The sequence below is a fragment of the Ursus arctos genome, unplaced genomic scaffold (genome assembly GCF_023065955.2).
Source record: "Ursus arctos isolate Adak ecotype North America unplaced genomic scaffold, UrsArc2.0 scaffold_28, whole genome shotgun sequence".
Lineage (NCBI taxonomy): Eukaryota > Metazoa > Chordata > Mammalia > Carnivora > Ursidae > Ursus > Ursus arctos.
The window spans coordinates 3,931,430-3,954,819 of NW_026622963.1; the positions used below are offsets into that span (position 1 = coordinate 3,931,430).

The 23,390-nt window shown below is 41.2% G+C and overlaps 1 protein-coding gene across 7 annotated transcripts in view; it reads left to right on the forward strand.

The window, feature by feature from the left end:
* Positions 1-23,390, forward strand: part of MAP2K5 (mitogen-activated protein kinase kinase 5) — a 249,378-nt gene that overhangs the window by 143,269 nt on the left and 82,719 nt on the right. For 4 of the 7 annotated variants that reach the window (XM_026478382.4, XM_044391907.3, XM_057303825.1 and 1 more), the window contains 2 exons: positions 434-505; positions 21,441-21,470. In XM_026478382.4, the coding sequence (XP_026334167.1) occupies positions 434-505; positions 21,441-21,470 (102 nt within the window). Of the gene's footprint in view, positions 1-433; positions 16,981-21,440; positions 21,471-23,390 lie in introns of those variants that run through there. The other 3 variants (XM_057303824.1, XM_048222068.2, XM_026478383.4) reach the window with 2 other exon arrangements.

The following is a 23,390-nucleotide window of genomic DNA, read 5'->3' on the forward strand; positions in this document are numbered from 1 at the left end:
TTAAATGATAATATTATACAGTGTTGTGTAGTGTGTCACTTCGCAGCTGAGACCACTGAATTTGGAGGGAGAGGACCTGGCTCCAAGTCTCAGCTCATTTCCTAGCTGAGGACTTTGCCTAAATGATTTTACCATTCGAAGCCTCCATTTTCTTTATCTGTAAAATAGAGGTAATAATGTTTTCCTCACAGGGGCCTGTGAGGATTCAGTGAGATGATATCTATCCGTATTACGTCTCTCATTTCTGTACGTTACCTGTATAATATACCTATGCGTGCGTGCACGCGCGCGCACACACACACACACACACACGAAATTGTTTTGTGCTTCATAAAGTGCCACAAAATGTTGGTGGCTCCCTGCCTTAGCTGCGCTCACGTTAGTGTTTCCTGGAGTAGCTCACATCAACTCACCAGCGTCTGTTCTCTTACAGCCTGAAAGAATTTCCGGGGAGCAGTATGGAATCCATTCCGATGTCTGGAGTTTAGGAATCTCTTTCATGGAGGTATGTTGTTTGCAAATAGATGCTTCTATGTATATCCACCCTAATATCAGGAAGAATGAAGATTTAAAAAATAATAATAATAAACCTCCAAGGTGTTACGTGTGTGTGTACACCGAGTTGAACTCCAAAATCCTTTTGTTATCCTTGAGTGGCTTGTGCACAGACTCTTCTGAGGTGCTGTTTCTCACACATCACCTGTATAAAACTTTCCTGGAGAGCTTCTTAAAAATACAGGTTCCCAGACTCCCTCTTAGACTAATTAAATCCAGATCTCTGAGAATCTGCATTATTGACATGTTATGCACACTAAGTCCGGAGAGCCTGCATTATAATAAGAGACTCCAGAGAAGTTCTGTGTAACGGTGGCCTTGTCGGAATGCATACATGACTTCCAGAGGTGATTACTTTGAAGAATACAGCCCTACTCATTTGGATGTATAAGTTCTGTATGTTAGGAAGAAAAAACACCTTGCTTCCATATAGTCATTTCATGTGTTGGGGGAGGATGAAGGGTATGTATTCAGCCCAATTTTAACGTCTTTACTCTTTATCGCTGTATTTAGAATGGACTTCATCTTAGCGTGCTACGTGTAACCCCACTGGAACTCTGTGCTAAGGATTCTCTGCCATGACTATTGAGCTGTAAGGAAATGTATACAATTTCCATTAGAAGGACATCGGCTCAGTGTGAATTACACCAGTATAGAGTCTGGATTCTCACCAGTACTTCAAGAGTTGTTTCTCACATACATTGATTCAGGGAAAGGAGGGCCTTTTAAAAACTAGAAAGGACTCCTTAGATAAGATCATGGATAGAGTTGCAGTCATGATTTTATCACCTTTTTTGGGGTCAAATACTTCCTCTGTGATTTTTGTAATGCATGAATGCAGTTGAATTTATAAGGAAAGAGCTTTAGACTCAATTCACCTGCACTATCGAAAGCAAAAATAAAGTAGTCAGTGTTTGCTAAACCATACTCTTCTGCTTCTTCACAAAAGAGAATCGAAGAGGAAATATAATACGTATGCACCAGCTGAGGGCTTAGCAGTAATGGTGGACAGAAGCCCAGAACAGAGTTTCCCTACTAAATCCTGAAGGGCTTGTTCAGGTAACTTGTTTCGGAAGAACTAGAACTTCTGATTTGTGGAGCTGAGACCTTGCCATTATGTGAATTCCCTTTGCATGTTTAAATTGTTGTTATTTAAGGCATTTAATAAGTGACCGGATGGAGTGTGGTGCATTTGACAAGTAGGTGGTATAGAGATAAGAATCCCAGATTGGGAATGAAAGAGATAGAAGGTTCACCTTTGCTACTGGTTTTCTAGGTGTGCTGTGCAAGCCACTGTCCCTCACTGGGCCTTATTTCTTCCTCTGTAAGATAATGATCTCTAAGCCCCTTTCCAGACTAACAGTCTGGGACTCTAAGCAGTCCATTGTCTTTCTTTAACTTTCTGCATCAACTCTAGAGCTGAGTGACTTGGACGATGGTAAACCCTAGCGTGACATAACATGAGGCACAGAGCAGAACCATGAGAGAGCATAACTAATGGATTTAAGGTTTAGAACACATATAAAGAGTCACTCTTCTTTCCTTCCACATTCATTTTGAGCTCCTGCAATGCCTGTCAGATGGGCAGTGGGGATATGGTGATGAAAGGACACTCCAGTCTTGACTCTCATGGAGTAGGGCATGAGGAGGACAGAAAACAGAAGGATAACTAAATATATAATTTGTCAGGTGGTGGCAAGTCCTATGGAGAAAAATAAAGCAAAGTGATCCTTTCTGATAAAGTAACTTTTGAGCAGAGCCTTGGATGAAGTGAAAGAGAGCCATCAGGCAACAACAAAAAACAGAGGCGCTAAGCTGGAGTGTGTTTGGCATATTTAAGGAACGTAGAGAGACCGAGGTAGTGGAGTTAGTAAGGGGAAAAGAATGGGAAAAAATACATTCAGAGAGGTAGCCGGGGATTAGATCATATATTATCTTATAGGCCATGGTAAGGACTCTAGATTTTACTTTGAGGGGAAATGATTGAATTATATTTTCCAAAGATCATTGAGTGCTCTGTGGAGCATGGACGATAGAAGAGCAAGCACGGAAATAAGGAGGTCTGTTAAACTAGATAGGTAGGTAGGTAGGTAGGTTGATAGACAGATGACCAATACGTAGAACGTACTGATACCGCATACCGAAACACATGTCTGCCAATATTTTGGTAGGTGCTAGGGATGCAAAGATTTAAAAAGAAACTATAGTATCAGGAGGGAGGTTGCCATTGATGGATTTGGAGTTCCGTCAATCATGTTCATTTATCCCGGAGGTAAACTACTGAATGGTCTCCAGAAGACTGAAGAAAACACTCACTGAATTTGTAAGATTGAGGAGGATTAAAGTATAGGGAACTGTGTGAGAAATTGTCACAGTAAGTCTGACAACACCTGAATGCCAGAAGGAATGTGTTGGCTCATGGGGTGAAGTGGAGAGCAGAAGAGGACAGAGGGTTGCGAGTGAGGGCCGGGAAGGGTTAGGTGTTTTCATGCTCCCTGTGTTTTCAAATGGTCAGTGAGGGGCCGGATGCTCTGTCAGAAGGAGGTGATAATGTCGGTACAGGTACAGTCTGATTATGATCATCAGGAAGGTTCTTGCATGATGTTGAACTAAATGCTTTCAGAGGGAGCTGTGTGATTGCAGTCCTCGTCTGCTAGGAGCTCGTGACCCACCAGACAAGCAAGTGACAGCGTCTGACCGAACACAAGTGGTAAACCAGTAAGCCACTAGAGAATAGCATAAGGACTCGGGCGTGTGCTTTATACCAAATTCATTTGGGGTACAAGGTAACACAAAAGAAGTGATAGGGAAGGGGAGTCGGTGGTTTTGAGTCCCTACATGAAAAATTGTGAGTAATTCAGTGATGAAGAGAATCCCAAGGTTCTTTTTCCCTAGGGGCAGATGTAATGAGAATATTACCTGAAGAGGATGGGGAAGTTAGTCCACAAGAAGCACTTTGTTTTCACCACAGTCTCCTTGGGATAAATGTGACAAATCCTGTTTAAAATCACAATAGAGAGGGGCGCCTGGGTCATTAAGTGTCTGCCTTAGCGTTCTGGGATCGAGTCCCACGTCAGGCTCCTCTGCTGGGAGCCTGCTTCTTCCTCTCCCACTCCCCCTGCTTCTGTTCCCTCTCTCACTGGCTGTCTCTGTCATGTCAAGTAAATAAATAAAATCTTTAAAAAAAAATCACAATAGAGAGAAGAGTAAATCTCAATAGCATTTTAAAATTCCGAATAACAAATTGTATTTTGAAACATAGTCAGCATCGTCAAAGAATTGCTTCTCTTCTGTTTATCCTCATTTTGAAAACAAGACTCCCTTTCTAGGTGTGTGCCCTGTAGAGTGAAAACCTTAATTCATTCAGTAATTACTATTTAAGCACTTACCGTGCGCCGGGCCTTGGAGGGTGGGGACACACAAAGCTTCTGACAGAGAAGACAGACATCTAATGCGGAAACAAACAGCATACCAGCATCTTCAGTGAAGCTGTTTCCAGAGGACCCTGAGCCCCAGGGCTGGGGGAGAGGCGGGGTTTCTCAAAGGAGTTGACAGTTGAGCTGGGTTGGTCTGGAAGAGAGTTTGCCACTGGGAGAAAGGAGGATAAGTGGGAAGAGCCCCTCCTCATTGCCCAGCACACTCCAAGTGGATCTCTGGATGCTTCAGGAGAGATCTACTGTCAGAGCCTGCAGGCTGTCCGCTAGGCCATTTCACTACCAATCTGTGTGGGCACCTTCCTCAAGGTGTTTTGAGTCGTGTTATTCCCCTAGGGTACTGGTGGTAAAGAAACAAATGGGATAAAAGTACAGGAAACGGAGCAAAGGAATTTTTCTGAAATTACACAAGAATCAAATAGACACAAAATGGAAAGTAGAGTTTTCTAGCCCTTCCACGTCTGCTAGCAGCACCCCTGCCCCCTGCAGATCCCATAAACCCTCAACCCTTCCCTGAGGTTTGGTGCCGCAGGAATCAGAACTCGCCGTCGTTGTTTTAAACTCCTAGAATAGCGAGGTTCACCTTTGCTAGCCTTCATCATACTGCTCTCCCCTCGTTAATGTGCTGTCACAGTCCCCATGGGGGTCATAACAAGGCCTCTCGCACACTCGTTCGTAAAAGATGATGCTACATGCCACTAAAATGTGCCATTAAAAAAGTCACAGACAGGTACATTTGTGCCTTAAGCAAAGAATCTTTAATATCAGACTGTCTTTCATCCAGGGCCAGAACTGCCCCAGCTCCTCTCCGTTCTGCATCCCTGTGGGATAAGATGGGTCTCTTCCAGGATTTTGTCAGCTGTGTGTAGTGTTTGGAGATGGCACAAGTAACATAAACATGGAGATTACCCTTAAGAAGGGGGAAGAAATGAGATTATTCAGTGCTCTAGTGAGAGCATGGCAGTTTTACTAGACGAGAAGAATTTGGCCCCTTTCTGTGTTTTTTGTTTATGGTTTTCAACTCAGATCTCTAAATGTGTCGTAGTTCTCCTCATGTGGATCAGTTATGAAGCCAAATAAAGGCCCTCACCATATGTGGGGTTTGTGTGGCCTCATTTTGTAATGGGGAAAAGGATCCATGTAGAATTGCTCTTCTTCCTTGAACCTTCACGACAGAAATCAGTGGAAATGAAAAACAAAAAAAAAAAAAGAAGAAGAAGAAGAAGAAAGAAGACCCACTAACAAAGGTACAAAATTCCTGAACTTAACTAGGACAAACCAGGAGGACTAATCCTGCTTCCCAGAGTATTTGACTCTTCTAGAAAGCTCGCGATGATTCAGTCAACTCGGTGATTTTTAGGACAATCCACCCTGGCAGTTTGCCATTCAAGACTTCAGGGCTAAACTTTAAAAGGAAAATTGGTCCATAATAAGAGATCTGTTTTACCGAGTTTGATGATGTTATTTAATCCTTAGGGGAGAGGAGGATACCTAAAACATTTTGGGCACAATGTTTCCATTTCACAGGCAGCTCAGTGCGTATCTCTCCTCCCACAGAATGGCCTGAGGAGAGAAGCCCCACTGTTGTTTTCACTAATTAGTTATTCCATTCGTATTCTTGTGTCATTTAAGTCACAACATGTTTGCAAAAGCTGGATTTTTCAGTTGGCCCTTCTTGGGTCAAAAAAGAAGACAGCATACACCCTTTTGCAGCCTCGCATTTGCAGTACCCAGAGCAATGCATACACATTTAAAAAGGCACGAGGCCGGTCCTCTAATGTTCTTCTTCTCACTGAGTATGCTCCACGATCACAAGTTTGTGCTGGTTTGTGATTCTATCTGGCGGGTTATTATAAACCTTATTACGGTTGGTGGTGAATAATCTTCTGACAGGTTTTTCTGCAGGAGTCAGACAGAAAGCCCATCTTTAACACATGCATTTTGCTCTTTTCACTTGGGTCCTCGCTCTTTCTGCCTTTGTCTCCTCTCTCTGCCAGTCTCCTGAGTCTGAGGCATAGAACAATCTGGCTCGATGTGCTTGGTTAATTGGAGTGTCATCTAGTCCTCTGAGACCCGTCTTCAGCATGGTCCCTGTTTTATTGAAGTGGTTTGAATGATGTGTTAAATGATGAAAGCAAGGTCCATGGCTTAGAAAAACGTCTCTAGATAGGTGAAGAACATATTCAGAGAGCCACACAGGTCATTGTCATCAAAGTAACACCATCTTCTGAAGATTTTTATGAGTTCTATTGTTTTGACAAAGAGTTAGAGTTTTTCTTGTGAGTTTTAGAATCACCTTTATCAAGTTAAAAATAAATCCATGGAATGCTGTGCTGTTCACCCTACACAGAATACCATTTTTCTTCATCTCCCCAAGATACAGTTAAAATACCCATCCTTCATGATGCCTGCTCCGATCTCTCCAGCAAAATATAATACGTTCTTCTGACCTTCATCTGCACCTTCCTTGTGGCATGTGCCTTTTCCACCTTGTGCTGTAATGATTTATAGGCATGTCAGAGTTCCTTAGGACAGCATTCGAATCTGATGCTCTCAGAACCTCCTACACTCCCTGGAACTATTCCATTGCCCGTAAGTGGGCACTCAGGAAATCTTCTTGGCTCAGTTTTTTCCATATTTTTGTAATAGTTTTAAAGCCATTTCTAAAAATAAAATCAGAGTTTGAAGTTTGATGAGCCTTTAACTTAAGCGTACATAAATGTTTGCTGAAGGTCACAAATGTTTTGCGTGTGGAGAAGGGTTTTCTTTTGCTGGAGTATAGACCTAGATTCAAATTCCACCTCTGTTAGTATAAACTGTGGATCCTTGGATAAGTCATTGAATCTCTGGGCCTCAGGGTCCTCATCTTTTGATGGAAGCTTTACTTCAGAGCTTCTGGACAAAGGTCACAATGAGAAAATTAAGCCATCATCCCCTCTCTTTAAAAGGAATTACCTCTTGAAATATTTCTATTTGGTTCAAAAAGGCCACTAATTTGGTTAAAGCATGGAACACAGAATGTGCCATACCTTCTACTTTCACTTCAGTCTCCGCTAAAAATAACCATAAAGGGATTTTTTTTTTTTAAGGCTTTGAATACAAATCAAAAGGGAAAGGAGACTACAGCAACCAAATTTTGGGTGTGGGGAACCAGAGGGACAGTGGCAAACAACCTAGCAGCACCGAGAATGCTGAAATCCTAAGCTAGCTGTTAAGAAAGTGACAAGCACCCCGATTCCTGTAGAACACCGAAAAGGCTCAGGAATTGGTGGTCCAGTTATCTGGAATCAGACACAAAGGTGGGACCAAAAAGAACAGAATTCTTTTTAAGGCCATTTGAGAAGCACATAAGCCATTTGACCCACAGATTCTTCTCGTAACTCAGCGTGTGCACACAGTCGCCACTCCTCAGCCTCAACACAAGAAGGCAGAGGTCTTTTCTGGAAAGAGTAAAATAAATGGTAGCTGGCACTGTCGAAGCCTGAGTCCCATTACTGAAGAACAGAGGCACTAAGTGAACGCTAAATGCTGAGACTTCCCAGCCTTCCCATCTCACCCTGTTCCTAGGATGCTGGCGGCCAAGATTACCTTTCAGGCAGAAGAGACTTTCTCTAAGGAAATCAGATCCAGACATTGGGGGTTCATGTTACGTCATGGTACATCAGTCAGCAAGCTCCACCAATGAGCACAGTGTTTCCAGCCAGATTTTTAGCACCTCACTCTTGGCAAGACATGTGAGGAAGGCCTTTAAGACAGAAACCTAAAATAACTGGAAAAAAAAAAAGCAACTTGGAGGGCCTTGGAAACTATGCAGTGAAGAAAAATTCAGATGAGCTCCTATAGTATTCTCAGAGGGATAAGAGAAAACACTGCATTCAGGAAACAAGAACAGGCTGCTGTAACAAAGGAACTTTCAGAGAACAACAACAACAAACAGGAATGAAAATTCGAGAACCAGGTCAGAAAGTCTAAGGTGAAAAACAGAAGTTTCAAGAGGAAAGAGTAGAGGAAACAGAGGGGAAGAAATCACCAAAGGAAATGTTTTCATTTTAATTTTATAATGAGAGAAATATTTATATGTTGTCCGAGATTGCCCTCCTCTTTAGCATTCCTATAGCAAAAAAAAAAAAACAAAAAACAAAACCTAACTGTTTTTCTAAAGGACATGTCAGTGGTTTTGCCCAGAGATACGGAGTTTTTACTGGGCAATGATAAATTTTTGCATTTTCTGTAAACATCATAATATAATTTTTCCCAAGCATAGAAAGCAAAAATAGTTGGGGTGCCTGGGTGGCACAGTCAGTTAAATGTCTGACTCTTGGTTTCGGTTCAGGTCGTGAGATTGAGCCCTGCACCCAACTCCGTGCTAGCCCAGGGAGTTTGCTTAAGACTCTCTCTGCAACACCCACCTCTCTAAAATAAATAAATAAACCTTAAAAAAAAAAAAGGTAAAAATAGTTGGATAGAACCACCTTGTTTTATAGAAATGTTAAAACCTGTGAACATATCCCATTTTTAACATACTGCCTTCATATATATATATTTTTTTAATGGATGTTAGATAAGACTCATTAGATACCAAGACAATGGAATGTAATCTCCATTCACAAGCAAACAGAAAGAGCTAAGTGAAATGAAAATAAAAGTATTGAAAAAGTGGCATGGATCACTCAGCCCAGTACCCTTGGACAGAAGCTTCTGGAGGAGTTTGCTGAAGAGTGGGTAATTTTCATCCTCTGATAAGATTTTCAGATTCAAGGGCTGCCATCCTAATTCTCGAACTCTTAAAATGCTCAGACTTTGGATTAACCAGATAGGTTGGCACCACCACTTGGAATCAGTGTGATTTGGGCCCATTTTGCTACTCCAAGTGTCACTTTCTTATCTGTAAAATGAACAAAACTTTAGAATTCATTCATTCCTCAGTATTTATTGAGCACCTTTTATGCTCCACACACTTTTTGAAGTGCTGAGGTTACATTAGTAAATAAAACAGGCACGTTCCCTTTCCTCGTTGAGCCTACAACATGAGGGAGGCAGACGATAAACCGTAGTAAACACATTTTTTGAAAGCAGGAACCTTCAGTATTCTAGGCTCTTCTAGAAACACTTCCATTTAATGATAACCACCCCCAGAAAGTTACTCTGAGAGTAAACTTCCGTTTGAAATAGTGTCCTCATCCAGGTATTGGGTGGTTTTGCCAAGTGACAAGAATTAGGAGCATTATCCAGACTTGATTCCTGCCCCTAAATATACGGAAGAACCCATCCCTGCCCCCACCCCTACATGGAAACACCTGGAGACACAGCTGTCTCTAGTGGTCTGCAGCTGTGGCTTTGTTCGCTTTTCTAGCCCTTGGTGATTATGAACCTGATCTGAGGGGTGACGGATGGCTCTGGATACCCTATGAGCAGCTGCTGTCAGCTTCTCTAGACCATAAAACTTGGCCTTTGGTGGGCTCCACTTAAATACTGGTATTTTCTCCTCTCCTTTTTTTATAATTATTGTCAAGAACATGAGTGGAAGTTGGATCTTATCATACGTTTGGTCCCTGCTCCATCTAGTGAAACATCTTACCTGTCGATCAGAAGTTTCTGCTGAAAACCATCAGAAGGCAAAAGCATCAAAGCGTCCAAACAACAAGGAAATTATAGTGGAAGACTGTATAGAAGAGTGGGCAGGAGTGTGCTCTGGAGTCGTGTCATGGGCCTCCTTCCCTTCCGTTGAAGAATGTTGAGAAAAAGAGCATGTAACAGTTTCCATCACTCATTCCCCTGCTCTCACTCTCCTTTCTGTAATTCTGCCTTAACTTGATTTTTTCCATTGTCATTTTTCTAATCTAAAACTTCTGTAACTTACTGCAGAAAGGAGCCGTTAAATGACCTTTGGGAGATGATGGATTGACTAGTTCAGTCCGCTGCAAGGTTTGTGAAGGGATCCAGCTGTCTCAGATTACCATGCCTAAATGGGCATTTTCCAAGGTTGTCAGTGATCGCAGTCAATGTGCAACTGGCAGACAAAGTGAGTGTTTCCCACTGAATGAGGCATTGTTGAGCTTGCTTTGTTCTGAGAGCTATCCGAACAACCATGAGATTGACAAAACAAGATGGAACAGGTGCTCGCAGTCCCAGCTAAGCATTTTATTATTTTGATGGATTTCAGACCGATTTTAAAGTTTTTCCAACAGCACATGGCCAAATCGTGTGTGTGTGTGTGTGTGTGTGTGTGTGTGCACCCAAACACGCACAATTTGGACTTTTAAAAACACATTAAGTCAACAAAGTCTTCATGTGAAGACTAAAGAAATAAAGAGAAGACAAAGCAAGCCTTTGACAACCCATATTCAGATATTTGAAGGATTGTCAGGAGAGGCCAGTTTCTGCTCAGTGACTGGCTGGCTGAACTCTCTGAAGCTAACATGATCAAAAAAAAAAAAAAAAGCCCATGGTTTCTATTCAATACAAAGAAGAAAATTCTAATGGATGGAGCCCTACCTCCTTCCGACTCCACCGTGGACTCATCCTCTTTAGGAATAAAAAGGCCTGGTTTATGTAGTGACTGAATAATCATATGTCATATCTCAAGTTCTTGTTTTGTTTCTTAAGAAGAAATGCTTTGTAGGAGAAATAGGGATGAGGTTAGGTAAGATACAGTCATTTATTCATTAACCACTCAGAGAATTTTTATTGAGTGTCTAATATGTGGCACGCACCGTGCTAGTCACTGGGAACATGGCTGTGAATGAAAGTGACAAAATCCCTTCATGGAGCCTGCGTGTTAAAGAAGGTATTTGACAACAGCAAGTCTTTAGACGGAAACGAACAGCGTTATATGATAGGAGTAACTGAGTGGTGTGGTGTATAAATTAAGATCTCGTAAATTTGAGATCTAAAAGATAAGGGGCCAGTCTTCTCATGACATCTGTCAGCTCTAAATTCTGTGAGTGATAATTTGGGGAACCACTGCTGCTCCCTCGAGATGTCCAGTGGTAAAAACCACTGATCCTAGAATTCTGTCAATACTCACACCCAGTGACCTGGAAGTCGCTTTAAAGACCCTCCGGAAGATCCTGCAGACCATAGCACATACTTTGGTTCTGAACTGGCTAAGAAAAGCTTTCACATTTTTCTAGCACGTATGTAGACAAATTCTTTCACACGCCTTATCTTGTACTTAGAGATTAGAATGTTTTTTAACCGGAAGAGAGTCTTTAGAACTTGTTCAATCAGATCCCTCCTCGTACCAGTGAGGAAGCTGGGGGCCAGGGAGGGAGGGGACCTGCCCACAGTGACCGCACGCAGCCAGTCCTGTGCAGAGGAGGACTGGAATCGAAGACTTCTGATGTCAAGTCTGGTGCTCTGTCCTCTTTTTTCAGCTCTTGACGTCTTCTTGCTCGGTGTCATTCTCACAAGAAGGTTAACAACATAACACATTGCATGTACCTAACACTTACAAAACCACTTGCTTTCGTTACCTCATTTCGGCTCCCCTACACCGTGATGGGAAATGACTGAAAAATTAGTGATTTGAGGCACCCAAGATTCTCCCACCGTATAAGCATCAAAGCTCCCATTTCGCAAATAAGGAAACTAGGATCCAGAGAAATTAAAGGACTTTTTTAGAAAGGTTGTGTGACTAGACCAGGCAGCAGCAGTCAGGAGCCCTCCCTCGGCTGCTTTCGTTATGCTGTCGAGAATGAGTAGAGCAAGTACTCTGGAAAGAGAAGAGAGAACTGGTAAGTGTAAACAAGCAGGCAATTAGACAAAGAAAAAGACTGGTTTATCGCGATTCTGCTTGTCAGTCAAGGCTGCTTTTCCCAGGCTTCCTACCCACACTGTCCCCGTAGCTGCTTCAGTGTTGCCAGTGTTTCAGAGTATACATGTACCATTGGTTTTCAGAAACCAATCCCTAGTTTATGTTTCTTTTTTTGGTTCAAGATTTTATTTATTTATTTGACAGCGAGTACAAGCAGGGGGAGCATCAGGGAGAGGGAGAAGCAGGCTCCCACTGAGCAGAGAGCCCAACGTGGGGCTCGATCCCAGGACCCCAGGACCTCCTGAGCCACCCAGGCGCCCCTTTAGTTTATGTTTCTAAAGAAATACAAAAATTAGCCTCATCTCCAAGGCGTCTGCTCTGTTAGGAAGTGGGTAGGTGAGAATTCCATCTAATCAGTAAATATTTATGTAGCGCTATTCTGTGTTGGCAGGAAGGATACCAACTTTGCCCTCAGGAGCTCCTCGACTAGTAGGTAGAAAGATAAATAAATGTGCAATGGAAGTGCATAGGACTGGGCAGATGAGAGGGAGGGCTGACATCGATGTCAAGGAAAGCATTTCAGTTATCTATTACTCTTAATAAAGCACCCAATGTTAGTGGCTTAACAACACAACCCTTTATTTACTCAGGATTCTATGGGTCAGGAATCTTAGGGCTCAGCCATTAGACGTGGGATCCACAGGGGCCTCCGGTGCGGGTGCAGCCGGATGGTGGTTAAGAATGGAAGATCCAAGATGACTTCACCTGCACGCATGGCGGTGAAGTGGCCGCTCCGTCTCTCTCTCTCTCTCTCAGGAGCAGCATACAGATGCTAGAATTATGAGAACACTATCTGATGATGACTCCCTTGACTTTGAAATGTCTAAAAACAGAAGTGTAGAGTTGGTCGAACCAATGGACTGTACCCTAGCACTAATGTTTTCTCAGGTACTCACAGCTGCAGGGCTCCAGTGAGCAGTTTAGAAATGAAGGAACCCCCCACCCCCACCCCATACCCAGAGCTAGGTCTGCAGGGACTGGTACCATGATTAAAGTTGTGTACTGTTAGAGGACATGGGTCAGCATTATACAAACATATTGAAAGGGTGTCATTTCTTAATTCTCACTGTGAAGATTAAAATGGTTATTGAATTAAGTACACGAGATGGATTGGAGGGCAGTTAACTCCAGTCTTTTTCCCTTCTTGCAACCCCTAAGTCTTTAATAAGAAATAAGCCATTTAAATTAATCATAATGCTTAAATATGTGAAAGTGATTATTCTAAGCAGTGATGTGTAAGAGGGCCTTGTCAGTTAAGACCATCCACCCGTAATACTGGAGAGTGTGTACGCTATGTTGATTAAAGTAGTGCAGCGCAGAGGGGCACCGGGGTGGCTCGGTCAGCTAAGTGTCCGACTCTTGATCTCAGCTCAGGTCTTGATTTCAAGGTCATGAGTTCAAGCCCTGTGTTGGCCTACATTAAAAAAAAAAAAAAGTTATGATAGCATAGAAACAACGGACATGCACTGCCAGGTTGGCCAGGCTCTAGAAGACCTCACCATCAGGGGGTTTATCATAATCAACAAATGCTTATTGTCAGCCGACTGCAAAATGCCATTTCTGGTGTCATGGAGAACGCAGAAGTATATGACTTAACAGTCTGCCCTTTAACAAAATTTAAAATTTACCAGGCCTTAGAGACACGGGAAGATGTAGAACACTAGGAAATGTCACCAGGTAGGATTGCGCTACGCTGCCGGTGAATGGTATGGACAGGGAGTGATAGGAATTTTGTCTTCAAAATTGTGTTCTGGGATTAACTCCCAGCAGAAGAGGAGTAAGTGGAACCAAGCCCCGGAAGGGTAGGTAACCTGGAGTCCGTCTGTTCATCTGTTGTTACACCATCGTAGAATGCAGATAGAGAAACTACCCCCAGTATTGCATTGGCAGTTGTGCAAAAATTTGAAGTTCGTTTTTTCTATTAGAAAAGTAAATTGTTTGCTTTCATCCGTCATGACTGAACATTATCTGTTTTTAATTTAGAGTTTCTCACTGAATTTCCATTCAGTGCACAGACACCATTAAAAGAGACCTTTGCAGTTGTTTCTCAGTGACTTTTAGAGATTTATATACCCAGATCTTTTAATTAGCATTGCTCTGAGTAAAGTTACCGATGGACATCAACTTGGAACAATCGGAGTGTCTTCAACGCTACAAAAGTGGGTCTCTTTAAATAGAGAGGGTTTGTCTTCCTTTTTTTTTTTTAATCAACTGCTTCAAATTTACTGTGGCCTAGTTGAAATTATATATTGCATTTAAACCACGGTATTCATGCAAAAAATTATTCAAAGTTTTTGCTCTAATGTGGTGTAGACAGATAGATTGATAGATCTATATACACACACATATACAAACACACACAGTCCGAAAGAAAACGAAGCAAGTGCAGTAGCATTGTGGGAGAGGAAGGAGAATTTATGTGTTGGGACAGCAGGGTTAGAAGGACCGAGCAACGTTTAAAGATTCAAAACAATAGCATTTAGCATGAAATCTACTTTTTATCATCCTTACCCGGCCATCAGAATGAAGAAAGACAGTGTCCAGCTGGAGCAGTGGTTTGGTAGCAGGAGAATTAGAAGTAAAGGTCCTAGTGCCCGAGGGGTGGGTCATGAATTAATAATTGCTATGTGGCGGATGAGCCCGTCAGAAGAGCTGAAAATGAGGAAGTTGCCTCGCAGAGCGCTATCAATCACTCAGTGACCATAACTTCCAGTAATTAGTGTATTTTATGGGCCTTTGCTTCAGTGGCTCGAAAGCACATATGCTCCAGTCACAGCTAAACTTTGCCGGAGTAATATTCCAGGATGATTTATCCTCCTGCTGCACTGGGATATACCCCTATATTAGGTGAAGATTGTGAACTAAGCTGCAATAAAGTGTAAGTTTAGGTACAGTTTGCCCAGGTTGAGACCTCAATGTATCATGCTTTTCAGCATCCACGGTTAGGCTACAGCAGGCCATCATTTTTAACCGCGAAACAAATAAAGCAATTAATGGAACAGCATTAGGATATTGTACTTGTGAATTACTGTTGCCCTCTCCCCATTTAAGTGTCCACTGTAATAAGCCCATTTCTAATTAAAAAAAAAAAAACCACACTGTATTGAAAACATTTATTTGTAATGCTGTCTTTTCTCCACTATTATTAGTAATCTGTGGGATAGAATGCAGGACCTTCCGAATGATGGAGAAGGACTTGATTTATTTCTTTGTGTTATGGCTTTTGGCCTCCTTAAGTTAAAATAAATTTACTTTTTATCCGCTCACTCCAGTGAGGATGAGTAGTTCTTTTTTAAATATTGGCACATGTTCAGAAGCACTCCTGATGGGAACCTCACATTTAGGCTCTTCCAACACAAAGAAAACATGTTATTTGCGAGCTCTCAGGAGCGCTTGGCACTTTTGTACAGCCGTAATGAGTTATTTGTCGTGGTTCACCCACTGCACGAGAAGTCTCTGAGGCCTTTGCAGACAGGGTCCTTTGCCATTCCCAAAAACATCTGTAGAGCCCACAGTTCTTAGTGATTTAACAAGCTTTGCCACCAACCTGCAGTATGACCTTGGGCAAATTAATTAAGCTTCTGGCGCCTCCATTGGGCCATAATTCTGTTTGTGTTAAGGAAATCCTTAGAGTTTATAGGAAAGTGTTATGTGAAAAGTATAAATTGAATAGGGAAGAGATATGCACGGTCCCACTATATTCATTGTAGAGTGAAATGTTTGTACACCACTTTTAATGATGGTGTCCATGAGTTTCCTTGCAATAGACACCAGTGATAAGCTTGCTTTTCCAAGCAGGGATAGAAAGGTATATATATATATATATATATATATATATATATATATAGTTTGGTGCTTTCGTTACATTTATTATCCCATCTTTAATTTGCAATGTATTATAATACCACACAAGTTAAAACAATAGTGGTAAAACAAACTAATTGTCTTTAATTAAAGTGAATTAGGTTTTGATTTTAATATATTTGATGTAGTGAGAACTGATAACGTGGAGGGTCCCTAAGGTTATTAGGGCATATTTCTGTTGGGCCTGATGGTGTTAGTAATAACCCTCTTCCTCATAGTTCTAGACACGAACAAATATGTCACTTCATCAGTCTCTGTTACTCGCACTTATGCCCCTCCGCAGGGGTCGCAAATTCCACAAGTTATCAGCTAATGGCGTTATACATTAAAAATTGAAGCTTTCCTCACTCCGAGGCCTTTCAAGGCTTTGTTCTTAAGCCCTAGACACTTTGGAGTGCAGCTGCAAACTATAGGCAGAAGATTAAATTAATTTGTAACTCTTTTTTTTTTTTTTTTGGTCCTGCATTACTAAATCCTCCACATTTAATTGAAACCCTACTTCAAGACGCTTTGTGTTTCTGTGTTCTTTGTTGTCTGTTTAACCTCCAAAGCACTTTAACACTGGTAAATTGCTGTTATATCCTTTGGATTGTTTTTAAACCATTCAGTAAGAGGATAGTGAAATTGATACATGGGAAGAAAAGTAAAATCTTAGGGTAGATCTTGAGGTATTTAATATTTATTATGGTTCTTCACCAGCATAGTTTCAGATGATTTAAACTCTCTCTCTAGGACTGTGTGTACATTGGTCTTGGGATGGAATCTCACCTAGGGAATTTTATGTAATCCATAGTTAAGTCTGAATTTTTAAAGTTTCCCTGTGTCTGAATGTTCCAAAGCGGCTGCTGCATTTCTGTAAGATGAAGGTTTAACTGCAGTGCACAATCTAAATGCAGGATGCTTAGATGGAAATTTAATTGTGTAAAATGTGCACGAGGTAATTAAGAACAAATTTTAGAACATTTCAGACTATAAAGTCCCCCTTCAGCTAGATCACTGGCTATACTGAAAATGCTTATTTTCAATTTGCAGTTAATGCCGAGAAACATAGAATATGTCTAAATTAAGAATAAAAAAAAAATCCAGGGCTCTTCAGTATAACTGTAAATTTTAAAACTACTCGCACATTGTTGATATTCTAAGAAACTTGATTCACCAAAAACATCTTTTGAATTTGTATTCCCCACTTGCTTTCTTGCTACAGTGTATTTTTTTTCTCATTTGTGACTTCATGACCATAATTATTCATGTTACCAACAGAAGCCATTTTTGTTGCTTTGTAAATAAATATCTCTGTCTTTTTGTTAAAATACAGATGTTTCTATCGTGCAGTTGTTATGCATTCGGCAGTTGTTATGATCACACCCCCACACACACATATTTGTTATTTAAATTATAAAATCCAACATATTCAAATGCTGCTAACTCAGGAGTATTTCATAGATTATGATTGGACAAATCAAAGATCAATAAGATGACACTAAGGGACAGCTTTAGTTTTACAGTGAAATGTTTGTGGTTTACTGTTATTTACATGTATTCCCAGTGGTAAATGTTTTCAGAGCATTCTTTTTCTGCCTTTTATATAGTGAATTTCCCACAGCGAACAGAGTATTAAGCAGTTTGCTGAATCTTAAGTATTTGGAATTAAAATGCACTTTTTTATTTAACGTTAAATAGAATCCTCTCCTTCCCCCATCTCTACCTCCACCACCCACCCACCCACCCCCAAATAAATAAAGCTTTTCCAAATCTTTTACAACGCGGGCCGCTCCCCTCCTGGGAATGAAAAGGATGTGAGAGTCATTTGATGAATTGCTGGCGCTTATGTGCATCCACATTTTTCAATATACTTTTTTTTAACTGGACTTAAGCTGCCTGTATTTAAATGCTGCTTTTATAAAGATGATAAAGAGAGCAAAGATTTCTATTGGCTTAGTCCTAATCTGTTTGCTTTGTTGTGATTCTTTTTTTCCCCCCTTTTCTTTAACTGTTAACCTATTTATAAATCTAAATCTACATACAAAGGTCATTGGTTGGCTGAACTTAAACCATTTTACTCAGTAAATTTAATTAAGAAAATACAGTGCAACTCATAAGCAAATGAGTTTTTTCCTAGTTTTAAACCAAACCACCCTCTTGAGTGCTGATTGCCTTGCCCGACCCCTGGTGATACAGAAACAGGCAAAATTAAAAAGGACATTAAAGCTTCATTAAATCTGAAACACATTTAGTACAGTGACATATCTGCAGGCCATTTCAGAGAAGATTACATACTCTCTTTTGTAAGTTTCCTAATTTATAATACCTTGACAATAAAAACTGGGGAAATGCAAGTAGATTAATAGACCAGTAGGGGTAAAAGATACCGAACGGCCCCAGGTCCGTCTGTCTCTGAAATATTCGCTCATAGCATATGTGTTCCCTCTTCCTCATAAGGGTTCAGTGTTTATTTTGACTTTTGACAGCCTTCATGCAGCCACATCTGCTAAGAGACCTTTTCCTTTCTTACCTTCTCCTAATCGAACTTGATAAAAGGGTTCTAGGGCCTGGCTATTTACTTCCTTCTATTTTGCCACAAGATAAAGAGTGGGGAACAAAAACACCGCCGTTGCGTTAAACCTAGAAGGACAGGGACATACGTGGAAGGCAGCTTCCTCTCCCAGAGCCTTAAAATGACTGCTTTTGGTGCCAGCCTAATGGTGCCACTGCCAGTTTGCACTGGTGCAGCATTGGAATCCTTGGCCTGCTGCTGGAGCAGCGTGATGGTGACAGGCTGCAAGAGAGGAAATGATGGTTGTACCGCTCTGGTCAAGGACAAGGAACCATTCTCTGTCCTCTGGCTCCAAAGAGGTCAGAGCTGCAAAATGCCTTAGCGCAGTTCTCCCAGGAACGTAGTTGACAGGACTGAGATTTCGTAGGATGTCAGGAAAGTACACACGAAGCAAAGCCAGTCCCAGGAATGATGAGTTCACCAGATCAAGCACTGCCAGCCACCTGTTTCCAAGCAGACTGGTACAGAGAGGCTCCCAGCTGACCAGCGTGCCCTGAATTTTCTCTCTGTATGCATGGTGGTATCTTATAGGGTAAACGAATGATAGCAGCCATCCTTATTACATCGTACCAGTTATGACAGAGGGCACCGAGTAGGGCACCACGTTCCCAAGTTCACTGTAGCCTGGCCTCTCCATAGAACAAGAATGACTTGAGAATTTGAGGCTTTGTGTTCAAGTGGAAAGAATTCATATTTTTCGTTTTATCACCTTTTTTTTAAGCCGTCCATTTATCATTGCTTATTTAGTTCTTTAGCAAAAACCAACATCCCATTTTGGTACCAGCCAGCTAATTTAGATTTTAACTGTGTGTGTTGTGGGCAAGTTCCTCTGCCGGTAAGCCATGTGTACAGAATTCTTCGACAGTCCTCAGTGACGCATTAACCATATACCCAAGTGAGTGACACAATGACTATAGAACGGCTTGAGATAAAATACTCTCAATGTTGTCTCCTAGTCATGAAGTTGTTACCTTTTTTAGATGAGAGATCCTCCTCTTGGTAGTTTGATAATTCCAAATGGAAGGGTATGAAAACCTTGTCACCCACAGTTGAGTGTGAGGATAGGCGACAGCTTTTCTTGAGCTGTCACTGCCTGCGGGTCGATATAGAATGGTGCAAATGCTTCGCCCACCGTTACTACCACGGGAGACCACAGCGGCTCCCCCTAAATCAGTGTGCACGCTCTCGTTGGCCAAAAACACACTGTATTTACAAAGTACAGGCAAATGGATGGCCTGTATTGGGTAAGATTGGAGTAGGGGGAGTGGAGAGCTGAGTCTCTCCCCTTCCTAATTTAAAACAGTATGCAGGGACGTCTGAGTGGCTCAGTTGGTTAAGCGGCTGCCTTCAGCTCGGGTCATGATCCCAGGGTCCTGGGTTTGAGTCCTGCATCGGGCTCCTTGCTCAGCGGAGAGCCTGCTGCTCCCCCTGCTTGTGCTCGCTCTCTTTTTCTCTGTGTCAAATTTTAAAAATCGTAAAAAAAAAACCCAAAAACCCAGTATGTAGACAATGAACATAATCGCACGAACCTGAAAGGGAGTTCGGTGAGCATTCCACATTCTCTTCCATCATGCCATCTTGTGATGTTGTGATCTGTACTTTATACTCATCCCTTGATGAATGATATTTACTAAGTGAAATAATGGTAGTATAACTTCATGTCTTGAAAACCGATGAACTCTGAGTATATAAGAACGAGTACAAGGTAATGAAACTGGCTAGGCCTTGCAGAGCACACACGTGCGTGTGTAACTATGCATCCAAATGAGTGTTGGCCTTTTCAGGGTGGTCACCTCGCGAGGTCCTGTGCTTTACTCCTGTTACATTGCTGTTGCTCAGACTGGTTTTAGATCTGTGAAAATTAACCTCAGCACCTTCATGTCTGTCCTTATTAAGGAGCAAAATATTTATTCTTCGAAGGTGGCTTTGGGTTTTGGTAATACCCACAGGCCATTCAAGCCTTAGTCAACAAATAATTCACACGATAGAAAGGCTGAGGGGTATAATTTTGAGTCCAAGATAAAATGCAGTTCTAATAAAATGAAGTAGGTGCTCTTCTGTTATTTGAAATGATCCTAAACACAGTTCCCAAAGAGTTCAATAATGTTTCTGTAGTGTCCTTGTTTTTCAAATAAATGCACAACTTCTCGAGATGTAGAAAAGCAGTGTCAACTCTGGAAAGAGCACGGGATTAAGTTGCAAGTCTTAGGGTCAGACCCTAGGCTTCTCCTGATTAACTGTGTGGGAACGTCTTCAGTGGAACTCGTGGGTTCTAATCTGTGAAGTGGATTGATGCCCTCTTGGATTCATTCCAGCTTCAAAGTTCCCTGATACAGCGATTCTACTTTGAAAGTAGTTACAAGTACATGTGAAGGATTTCAGCCCTGAAGTTGGGCCACATTATGAAGTTGCAAAATTTTGCCACTGTTTTCTTTAAATATGTTACGGTATATTTGGTATATTGTATCTTATTACTTTATATCGACTCTATTCCTGGTTGAATCATTGTGTTTTTACAGGTAAGAATTCCAAGACCAAAATTCAGTGACAGGCCTAGAAACACATGGCAGTTTACAAATCAAACAAAATTGGAAGCTGTCTAAAGATTCACGTTCCCGATTTCAGACCTAGACCTACAGTTCTGGCTTCGCAGCCTTGAAATTGCCACTTCCCTACCAGTGGTAGCTCTTTTTTTCCTGTGAATAGAAAATGAATGAAAAAACTAATATATTGATGAAGATAGTGGCAAAATTTTTCTATTTCCTGTGGCCCATTCCCCATTTCCTACAACACTGCCTATGTACTTGTTACTAAAAACTCTACAGAACTGTGGGCTGGGAACAATAAGGTGTTTCCATCTTACAAGAGGAAAGCCAGTGGTCTCCTCTGGTTTTACACCTCTGTCTAGATGAAAACTGTTGCACACAGGTAAATGTGAATAATGCCCATAGAGCTGAGAATGTTCCTGAGAGAAACCACCTAATGGTGATGTTTAGTTAAAATTAGAATATATTATCAAGGATGCAGCATTGCCCATTGAATATGTCCGTTCTAAATATAACTTTTAATGTAATTGCTATAGTTTAGTTCCTGCATCCACGGTTGTGAGCTTTTTACATTTGCTGGGTATAGTTCTGAAATTTAGCACTTGTCTGTCTTAAGGAGATCTGCCCTGCATGCAAATCTATAACTAGACAAATATTATTTCCTTTCCCAGCTTGCTCTTGGGAGGTTTCCATATCCTCAGGTAAGATTGTTCATTACTGCCGTTTGCCACTGTGACATTCATTCCTATGTATGAAGGTACAGGGAGCAATTGTGAACATTTGAGCCACATACAAATAAATCTGTCCTGTTAAATTGAAAAGTGATATCTTAAAGGAGTCATTTAGAAGTCTCTATTGATTTTTTATTTTTTTAAACTCCAGATTTTTTTTCTCTTTGTTAAAGGTTGAGAGGCATCATTGTGCTCTGCCTTTGTGTGACATTGGTGATGTTTTCCCTTGTCCTAGCCCAGTGCCATGTGCTCATACTGAGGTTGGAGGAGAGACACAGCCTTTTCTTGATATACCATTTGAGCTTTTGGTTTCAATTAAAATTATCTCAATTAAAGGGTTGAGATGAAGGGTGAAAATACCTGATCTAGAACATTATTGTTGCTAAGCAAATAGTCAGGCCCCCGATTTTATGGGGGTGTGATTCTGAGCATACTATTTTTTAAAAATTTGCCCCTTCCTGTCCACATTTGTAGGAAAACAAACTGTCCATCATATTACCGTTGCTGCTGATAATCTTTATAATTTCTTTAAGATTTTTATTTAGAAGGGTAAAATATAAAGCTGTTTTGTGGTTTGAAAATGATTCCCTGGTGTGTGCGGGGGGAAATAAGTGAAATGTCTAGAGGGATGAAAAATGCATGGATTGACTGTTTTCCTCTGGTTGGTGCTCACTGTTTTTCTGGCATCTTGGTCTGTACAGGCCAAAGTGCCTGGAGGCATGTCTGATTTAAAGGTGGTGTTGGTCTCTGCTCTTTAAGCATCTATTAACTTGCTATTATTATGCAAATAAGTGTTGTATTACACATACTAATTTATGCATGGTTAGATTATGCAGATGCATCACAAACATGGTTATTGAATAATAGGATGGGGCTCATTCACTCTACCATCTTTATAAGCTGTTTTAAGCGAATTCTCCTGGTACCCATGTGGACATTTAAAGACCCTTCGCTTGCTGAAATGTGTCTTTTGTATCCTTTTTCTCTTACAGTTAAAGCCATCAGATGAGTGGGAGAGAAATCGTCTTAAGTTATTAGGTTCAAGAGTGTGAGACTCACTTGTCAAATTTGTAGGCTTCTTTGTTTAAACATAATCTTTTCCTTAAGGAGAAAATCCGAAATGCAATCGCTGGGCATGCATGCTAGCATTCAGTCAGATTTTAGTGTATACAGCCTTGCTGCTTAGCTGTAGGTAGCCCATCAAATTAAAATCACATTTTCAGGATTTATAGCTCATTAGAATATTTATCTTGGTAAGCCTCTTATTCTGTCAGTAATTTTTAAACAATTCATTGTTCGGCCAATTTATACAGTCCCTAAAATTTTGTAAATGCAGAGACCCTGTTACAGTACATCTCTCAGAGAAACCTTAGTAGAAAACTCGCAAGCTGTCTCATAGAAGTGCCAGAGATTGAGAACGTAGCTGTATTCTTGAGATTCCTAATGTGTCGGGTAATTAACCAGTGAGATCTGGTAAGTGATGAGTCTGAGAAACTATTGCCGTTGTGTTTGACAAATGAAGCATTTGGATGCTCTGGTCAGATTTGGAAAGAGGCTGTACACTTTTGCAATTCTATTCTCTCGAATGTTTAAGTACACGTTTACTGGATCAGTCCAGTGGAAGCTGGAGAAGTCTAATGTGTTGAACTCCCTAGTTAACAACAACCTTTATGCCAGAGCAGGTGGGGGGGAAGCCGTATGCCTTGAATCGTGATAGAATATTGTCACCAAACTGGGACTTTTATTTGAAATAATAGAAGCAGCTCTGATGCCATTAGGCCTGTCTCCCGGATCTTTCAGCAGAAGTTTGTGTGCTTCGTTGGCTAGAATCCGCAATGATGTTTGATGGAGTTGGCATTGATTTTACCGGTGTTGCACGATAGACGGGAG